The sequence below is a fragment of the Rhinolophus sinicus genome, linkage group LG02, assembly GCF_036562045.2.
Source record: "Rhinolophus sinicus isolate RSC01 linkage group LG02, ASM3656204v1, whole genome shotgun sequence".
Classification (NCBI taxonomy): domain Eukaryota; kingdom Metazoa; phylum Chordata; class Mammalia; order Chiroptera; family Rhinolophidae; genus Rhinolophus; species Rhinolophus sinicus.
This window is the reverse complement of record NC_133752.1, coordinates 107,893,547-107,902,988: the sequence shown is the minus strand read 5'-3', so window position 1 is coordinate 107,902,988 and position 9,442 is coordinate 107,893,547. Positions and strand designations below refer to the sequence as shown.

The 9,442-nt window shown below is 49.3% G+C and overlaps 1 protein-coding gene across 8 annotated transcripts in view; it reads right to left on the bottom strand.

Moving 5' to 3' along the window:
* Positions 1–5,408: 5,408 nt before the first annotated feature.
* The window catches only part of LARP4B (La ribonucleoprotein 4B), a 74,404-nt gene continuing 70,370 nt past the window's right edge, over positions 5,409–9,442 (bottom strand). For all 8 annotated transcript variants that reach the window (XM_074325062.1, XM_019718064.2, XM_074325063.1 and 5 more), the window contains one exon: positions 5,409–8,637. In XM_074325062.1, the coding sequence (XP_074181163.1) occupies positions 8,380–8,637 (258 nt within the window). In that variant the 3' untranslated portion in view covers positions 5,409–8,379. The remainder of the gene's footprint in view (positions 8,638–9,442) is intronic.

Below are 9,442 nucleotides of genomic sequence, written 5' to 3'. Positions count from 1 at the left end.
ACTGGGTTGTTCCGTTGTTTTGTGTAAATGTCAATGTGAGCTGTGGGTAGCCTATGCCCATGCCCTATGGCTGCTTGAGTTGTGACAACAGCGAGATGGCACCCTGAAGCAAAAGGAATTGTGAGAAAAACAAAGCCACTGCCCCAGCCAGGGTCTGTCTCCGGCTGGGCTGTCTCTGCTGGGCTGGGCTGTCCTCAGCGGCTATTACTGCCCAAAGGACTGGCTGTCGGCCTGAGTTTAAAAGGAAAGAGATCAGCACAGTCCTCCTGGGCAGTGTGGAGGCCAAGAAAGGGCCCCTTTGTAATGCCTGGACATGGTGAAATATTAACGGCTTTACACATCAGTGGCTGGCGCCAGGTTTTGGAAGACAGAGCTGTGGCCTGGACCCGGAGACTCTGCTCCCTCCCAACCCTGACGACTATTCTCTAGGAGGAAATATTGGGCATATTTAGAACTGGTCTCATCAAGGACACCTTGATACTCCAGGCTGCCAAATCCAAGGGACACACGCTGCTCCAGCCTCTCAGGGCCTCAGAGGGTCCCCTCACACCACTCCCCTCTGCTTTCCCACTGGCTGGCCAGCCAGCCTTTCTCTGGATCTTTCCTCTGTCTTCTCTCCTCCCTCCTTGGAGCTCTGAGCTAAGGTACCATTTGTCTGTTGGACACCATATTCCACTGTGCTTGCAGGGGCCTCACAAAGTTAAACCATCCAGGACAGAACTCTTGTGCCCTTCTCTATCCAGCATGTTCCATCCGCTCTTCCTCCTCTCAGTGATGTGTCACCAGCTGTGCACTAAGGTGCTTAAGCCAGGAACTTGTGGACTTACAGGGGGTACGCAATGAACCTGACAAGCTCAGTGACCAAAAGTAACCACCCAGGATGGTGTGATAGTAAATTCCTAACTGGGCAGGCCATAGCGGGTAGTCACACCCCAGGCCTGTGGCTTCTTTAGCAAAGGTCAGTCTCTGCCTTAAGGAGCCCTGTGCACTGTTCTTGTAAATCTAGGATAACCTATCTCTGAAATGTCCAAGTAATTTTCTCTGCCAACCCCTCTGGCACAGCCATGGCACCAGATGAGACCACAGAGCCCCTCACTGTTTTGTCCCTCTAAGTGCTTGAATGTTAATTACTAGCCACCGGCACCCACCCATGTAAAAGAAGTGTGGGCCTCTCGGATCCTCGACATTTCCCTGCTTTGCTCTCAGGCCTCCTTAATCTGCCCCCAGTGAATTTCATGTATCTTCTTTATTCCGTCTCCTTTGATTCTAAACACATGAAAAAAACTGCAAAACTGCTGTTCCCCGGAGCGTCTGCTCAGTCCTTTGAGATGTTGCTACCTGGAAATTGTGGTCAGTTTGCTCAAATGAAGTCATAGATATTTTTACAGGTTTGGACAAAGTGAATTTACCTTTGATGACTTCCTTCCCTCCTGTCCCTACGCGGTCCATCTGTCACCCAGAGGCTGTCCTTGAGCGACGGCTGAATGTCCGGCCACGTGTCTCCACTCCTGACCCCTCCCCTCCATTCCACTTCCCAACAGGCAGCAAAAATGACCTTCTCATAACATAAGTCGCTTCATTCAACATTTTTTCACAAAACCTTTTAAAGGACTTTTTAAACAGTTCCAGGCCCTGGGGAAACAGCAAAGTATAACCCCCAAAGCCCCCCTGTGCCCTAATGGCATGTGCATTTGAGGAGAGGTCAGCTGACTGCAAAGAAGACACACGGATACATCCTGTCAGATGGTGACTGGGACAGAGGAAAATGCAGCAGGAAGGGTGGGCGGGTGGGACCGGATCAGGGAGGCTGGGTAGAAGTGAGCCTCTGCTGTCACACAGGTAACTGCAGGACTGTGCGAGGGGCACAGGGCTGAGTCCCAGCACTGGTCCGGTCATGCCGGTCACTGCAGAAGTGGGCCCTTGGGTGGTTCTGAACAGGGCTGAGGTCACAGGACACTTTGGCAGCTGCGTAAGAAAGGACGGGAGGGCCAAGCATAAGAGCCACGGTCACTGCATTGACCCAGAGGCAGGTCCTGATGTGGGGGAGAAAGCAGTCAAGGGGGAGGCCCGGGTTTGAGTCCCATGGAGTGACAGGTGGGGCTGCCACCACCTGAAGGGAGCACACTAACGCACAGTCAGAAATCCAGCTGTGTCATCTTTTAGACGTCCACGCACTGACAGCGAGCTCACAGTTCAAGGGAGAAGTCTGGAGCACGTGGAACTTTGGTGGCCTTCAGTGTGCAAGTAACAGTGTTTGGGACAACTGCTGAATCAATACATGAATAGGTTCTGAGACGCCCATCGTGGGCTGGGCCGCCCTCCAGACACAGGGAGACAGAGGCATACATGCACCCAAGGCCCGTGGAGTTCAAGGCCAAAAGCAAGTAAACAGATGAGATGAGATACAAATCAAATTGGACAGAATGAAGTGACTGGATGGACTCAGGGACAGGCTCTGTGAAGGGCCCAGCGGTGAACTGGGTCCAAGGGACAGGAGGAGCAGTCACTGAGGAGGGAGAACAGTCCCAGGCTCAGGAAGTACCCAGGTGGGGCAGCTGGTGTCCTGCCAGCCACAAACTTGGGAAGCTCACGGCGAGGAGCCCGAGGCTCTCTTAAGCCAGGGAGCGCCAGGGAGCACCAGGGAACGCCAGGGGATGCCAGGGAGCACCAGGGGATGCCAGGGAGCACCAGAGAGCGCCAGGGAATGCCAGGGAGCACCAGGGAACGCCAGGGAGCGCCAGGGGACGCCAGGGAGCGCCAGGGGATGCCAGGGAGCACCAGGGGATGCAGGGAGCATCAGGGAATGCCAGGGAGCGCCAGGGGATGCCAGGGAGCACCAGGGGATGCCAGGGAGCACCAGGGAACACCAGGGAGTGCCAGGGGATGCCAGGGAGTGCCAAGAGGGTCCCTCCGGCCAGAATGAAGGAGCAGAGGGTGAAGGGGTTGGTTGGTGGCAGCCAGTGAGGAGGCGCTCATAAGGTGACCATGACCAGGCAGGGTGACGAGAGGGTCGGGGCATCTTATGAAGGAAGAGGTGATAGGAGTGTTGATAAATTAGACATGGGGAAGAGGAAATGGGGAGGTACTGGTGCCAGCAGAGGGTGTCTTGTGGTGGAAACAAGGGGTGCAGTCTGGGTGTAGTGAGTCTGAGATACAGACCAAATTCAGATGGCTACGTCACGTGGTCAGTCAGGTACATGGCCCTGGACTCAGGGCTGCCCAGGTTGGGATAGCCACAGCATCCAGTGGGGGGCTGGTGGTCACCGCCCTCTTCCTAACCAAGTCCCAATGTGTCCAGTGCCCACACCACCCTGGCCCTATCTCAGACATAACCAGTATGGAAGGCCATCACTGGTTCCAGAATAGACATGGGTCCCACTCTAACCAATGAGATGTGAATTTACTAGTGTGGTTTGGCATAATTCCTAACTGCCACACAGAAATCCCCTCCTCCCGCTGGGTGTCATTTAGCATGGCTACATGCAGCACCCTGCTCCGTCTGAAGACGAAGCTGATCCTAAAGTGGCAGCATGGATGCCTGGGGACAGCTTGAAGTTCCCCTTCAGTGACATAAGTTTTGTTGTTGCTGCCCCGAGGGGCTGTGGAATTAACTTGCATTTTGAAGAGGACTGATCAGGGACCTGCAGGAGACTGCCCTGGAGGAGTGCGCAGATAGAAAAGAGGGGATGCCTTGGCCGGCCTCTGGCCCAAAGACAGAAAGCATATGGTGACAAGCTGTGCACCGCCCACAAATGGGCCCAGACCAGTGGACGCACACAAGTGCATCCACGTTGAGCCTACCGTTTCCCCGAAAATAAGATGTAGCTGGACCATCAGCTCTAATGCGTCTTTTGGAGCAAAAATTAATGTAAGACCCAGTCTTATTTTACTATAATGTAAGGTTGGGTATAATATAACATAACATACATAATAATATAAATAATACTGGGTCTTATATTAATTTTTGCTCCAATATAATATAAATAATACTGGGTCTTATATTAATAATAGCATTACAGCTGATGGTCCAGCTACGTCTTATTTTCGGGGAAACACGGTACACCAGCCAATGCCCACGTATGACTGTCATTTTAAACCAGTGACTTTGGGGGTGGTTATGTGGAAATAGCAATGAACACATCCCCCTATTTGTCCCCAAATCTCCTAGGCCAGCACTGCACGTGGAGCATACATGCTCAATAAATATTCCATTAACTTAACAAATATTTATTGAGCAGCTACTATGTCACAGGATACAATGGTGATCCACATGGGCTTAACTAAGTTTGCCTTCATGCAGCACATTTAATCATCACTGGCAAGTTTGCAAACGATGGGTGAGTGGCACCTACGGTGTCAGCAAGGAAACAGAGCCATAGACAGTACAGAACGAGAGCCTAGATGGAGATGCACTGTATGTGGGAACGCTAAGTCACAGAAGCGGCACGTCACACATCAGTGGAAACAAGGAACTAATTAGCACGAGATATGGGAAAAAAGAACTTTCTATGTGACAAAAAGTAAAGTTGTGCTCTTACTTCAGACCATTGGCGCACATACAAATCAAGCAATTCCAGATGGACTGACAACATATACACATGAAAGATTATCTTTATGACTCTGGAGTAGGGGAAAGACTTCAAACACAAGACCAAGACACTCAAACCATAAAAGAGATGACTGATAAATTTTACTACATGGTAACTAAAAACTGTAAGCTACTCTAAAATAAAGTTAGGGTAACTGGTAGAGACTGAGAGAAAGTATTTGTAACATATATAACAGACAAAGAATAGCCAGAACAGATAAAGAATACAGTCAGAAAACGATAACTTTGTAGAGACATGAGAAAAGGATATCAACAGGCAATTCATAGAAAACCAGTCAACTCACAACTAACTGGACCACCTGTCCACTAAATCAATAACATTAGTGAGAAGCGTCATCCACGTCCAGCCTGTTACTACTGCTGGTATCACCATTATTTAGGGATAAGTCAATGACTTTGGTTTTGAGGCTCACCTATGGTCTGAAATTCACAGGTCCCCAATACCAACTATGAGTGACTTTATGGAGATATGTCCTGAGACGTGGCCCTTTCACACACGAGATGAGAAGCTGACGCAGGGGTGGAGACTTCCGTGGTAACTCAGGTGTACCAGACAGCTGGCTCCGTCAGGAGTACGCACTGCTTTTCCTACTGCTCTGAGGACATAAACATCAAGCTGACCAGGGAGAACCCTCACACTACGGACAAGACAACAGGCCCCGAGAAGCCTCATGACCCATACACAGGTTGGAGGAGACACTGATTTCATTCTCATGTACACGACAGGAGCAAATAATTATTTTTTAAAAAGATGCATTCTTGAAGAAAACTTTAATTTTAAAAAAATCAAAAGAAAAACTGAACAGTGCCTAAATCTTTATTTTTCATAACCTACATTTTTTTCAAATTAGACAGTTTTACACTGAATGACACAAAAGGAAACTTAAATTACCAATAGTTTACACATAAGCTTGATTCCAGTCTTAATGAACAAAACAGAACAGAAACAACAGCCCTCGAGAAAGCGTGCACGCCCCTCCCCGTGCTGCGAACTGGCGGCTGCCGGCTCTCCCTCAGTCTCCGATTGTCTGCTGCTCTGGGACCCTGCCCACGGCTCACACCTTCCTCAACTGCCGGCCTCAGGACAAATGACTACAGCTGGTGGCAACCAGCAATGCGACTACAGGAGGGCCTGATCACAAACATCATGACACTAAGTCTTAAAAGTAACTATGCTACCTGCAACTCATGTCTGGAGAAACGGGGCCGGATTCCTACATTTCCAAACGGTAAGCATCGTCACACAGTTGTACAAGTTAAAATGGCATTTGTGACTGCTGTATCTGATTCTACACCTCGAAGGACTGCTGGAGGAAAGGAAAGTGACACTTTAAAAAATGTACAAAAGCCACATACTACTGCTGCGTATGACAGAGCTGCCATCTGTGTCACAGCTTCCTATTGTGCCAACTCCCATTCTTGTCTGTGAATGGAAAACCTCAGAGTAGTATCAGAAAGGTGATTTTTTGGATATTATACAGCTATTTGGCATATCCCCTTTGCTTAATTAAAAAGGACACTGTAAGACTCATGCCAGGGCAAGGTTCTCAATGCCAGGCTGGGGCTGCAGGAGCCGTCAGGGAACAAGCTGGTCAGCAGCTCTAGCTGCCCAGCACGCCCCTGCCTGAGGGAAAGAGCTTTGTCCTTCAGTGACCTGGGATGACAGAGGCGACAACATCCACTCCCCCCACCAGCAAAGGCCGCGGCCCTAAGGAGTTCCTAGGCTCAGAGCATGTCTCTCCCACTCTTTACAGCGCTCACTAGTTTGGGTGGAAGAGGTGATTGTTTCTGCCTTTTGTCGGCTGTCTCCATCTGCACACTCCTTTCGCAGGCTTCTGCGGACGGACCATGGCGCTGTGTGCACTTGGAGGTGAGCATGCGGCTGCGCTGGGGCGAGCCCTCCCCGCAGGGTGACTTTCAGTAGTAGCTTATTTCTCACTTCCCCTGAGGATCCTGCCAATTCCTGCCTTCCAATATGCTCCGCACCCCTCACACCAGCTCTGATTAGCACATATTTACATACTTGAAGGAAGAACGTGAACACATCAGAGGCTTTCACAAGACTGTCCATTCCCCTTTTGCAGCAGCAAAGAGGCAGAATCAGTTCAACACACCAGTTTAAGAGGGAAAAAAACCCCAACAAATTAAAATGATATTCAAACCACAACATTTAGTTTATCTACATTCAGGTCAATAGCAACATTTATAATATATCGATAATTTGTATCAGATTTTCTCTTTAGGGTACCTTTAATATGTTCTCAGTATTTACAACTGTACAGGCGAAGCACACTCTCCCAAGTGCACACATTTAACAGCATGGACCATCTGCATCCCAGGATTTCCAACAAGCTGAGACAAGATCAGCTGTGTGAGATCGTCAGCTGTACTGCAAGCACGCCGCTAGTTCTCGGGTGCCCGCCAAGGAACTGTGACCCACTCACGCCAACCCAGGGCCGGTCTCCAGAGCTCTACGCTGTCTTATACAAAAGTTAAGGCAAAGTCATTTTCAAGTTTAAATAAAATTCAAGTCTTTAAATATTGGATGGAAATAATTTTTTTTAAAAAAACCCTCAGTCTTGTTAAATAACATTTTGTGGAATAAACTGTATGGTTACATGTAGCATGAAATATCCTTATTTTAATGGCTGCTGCTTATTACACTCAAAGGAGAAATTTAGGCATTTTAAAAGAAAATAATTTATATTTACCTTTATCACAAACCGCTAGCTTTAGAGCAGGCGTGTTCAGAGTGCAGCACTTCCAGGAGGGGCCGCCGAGACCCTGACCTCGGAGGTCCAGAGCGGGAATTCTCATCTCCCCCACCACCAGGCACCCAAATCATTCTCCCAGTCAGGGGACGTCTGCACCAATCCACTGCCGACGTAGAGCGCGGAGGTTCGGGAAAGCGCCCACGGGAGCCGGCTAACACAGGGGAGACGCAGAAGGGGGGCGGGCCCCTAGCCCTCCCGCCAGCTCGCAGAGCAAGACACCAGGGTACAATTTGCGGTCACATGTCAGTGGACGACACAGTTTATGTTCTCATTTAAGTTCTATTCACAATGTGCTTTGAATTTATCTTACACAATAGCCACTTGAGACTGGAGTGAGGAGCTGGTTACTCGCTTGCAGTGCATCAAAACAAGGTTTTGGGCTCTCGCGGGGCTCTCTGACCAGTAGATCAAAGGCAGTTGCACTTTTTATAAAAAGCTACCATCACCTGATTCTGAATGACAGTCACACTCGGGGCCAGGGTGCACCTGATCTGACTGTCCACCCTCCAGGCTGCACCCCACAGCATCACCTCGTGCCCTCAGCCCACGGTCCTCGGCCTCGCCGTCGGTCTGCACATCCTTAGAGATATGCACCATCCTTAGAGATTGCTAACCAGTTATTTTAAAAAATGAAGTAGCACAGTTCCGCTTAATTTAGAAAAACTCACTATTTATAGCTTGCATTCATAACCACATGGAGGCATAATAAAAAATATCAATTTGTTAGGATAAATGCATTTTCTATCCTGAAAAAAAATCAGACTTATGCATCACCTCCAGTTAAGCACCAACCTAAAATAAGGTTTATATTAATTAAATCCTGAAAAATAGATTTTTTTCCAAGGGGGGGGGAATCCGACTCATAGAAGTGACTTGCAGGCATCTCAGAGCCTTGTCTGCACTGCAAGCTCCTAACCAGCGGCTCATTCTCGGCGCCGAGGGGGACGGTGCTCAGCTGTGGTGACCTCAGCTCCTCGCAGCCCCAGACCTGGGCGCTTACTGCGGGGACCTGGGTGGCGTGCTCTGTTCTCTGTGCAGACGCTTCCCCACGGACGGGCCTGGCGGCCTCCTCTGGTCTCTGGGTGGCCCCGGGGTGGTCTTGGTGGCAGGGGGCTCTTTCTCGGAGAGCTGCTTTTCTCCCTTCCCACAACCGACAGTGTTTGGCTTTTGTTCTTTCGGGGGCTGCAATGGGGAGGATGGAGGTTCTCTATTGGTCCTCTGGCAAATCTCCGCATAGCTGGGTTTTCGCAGTTCCTGGAAAAGACACAGTTCTGGGATTACATGCAAAACATAACGTCCCAGTGGCAACGGGTGAAAATACCACTGTCATACAGTAAAGGTAACACACATTTCCAGCTACAACCAAAGTTCCACATTCAGAAGCATTTTTAAATACTCCATAAATTTCAATAGTGCAGTTTCCCCTGCAGCATAACTTCCTCCCAAGAAACTCTAGAAAGATCTTGTAAACAGAAGTAAGACCAGGAGAGGCACTGATATGTGGAGTGCTGACCGAACTCCTCGAAACTTGAAGTGTCCAAACGCTGTGGAGGCCCTGGGGATGCCTGAGGAGGCCAGGGCCCCGGGAGGCAGCCAGGCCCCAGCAGGCAGCCGGGAGCTACAAGGCCAGCGGCAGGGCCCAGCCATCACTGATGAACCAACTTGAAAATGCCTTTCAGAAACTTTTCACTCATTGCAAACTACAGAGGGCTGGTCGTATGGGTTCAGGGAAGGAAGACAGAGTTAAAAACTTTGAAAACAAGTTAACAGAGTTTTCAGGTAACTGGAGTTATGATAGCTAAGTGACAGAAGGGAACAATTAAAACTATTTCAGCCCCATAAACCATTCGGTAACTTAAAAATAATTTTAACCTAAAATAATTTTTCTTTCAGAATTCGACCCGGTGGACAGTAAGGGTTTAACTCCTCAATTTAAACAACAGAAGCTCACCCAAGATCAATGGGGGAACACAACAAATCAGAATGAAACAGGCTGGATCCTGCCAGGGGAGGGAGTGACAGCATGTGCTCAGCGAGCACAGGTCCTCTGGGAACAGAG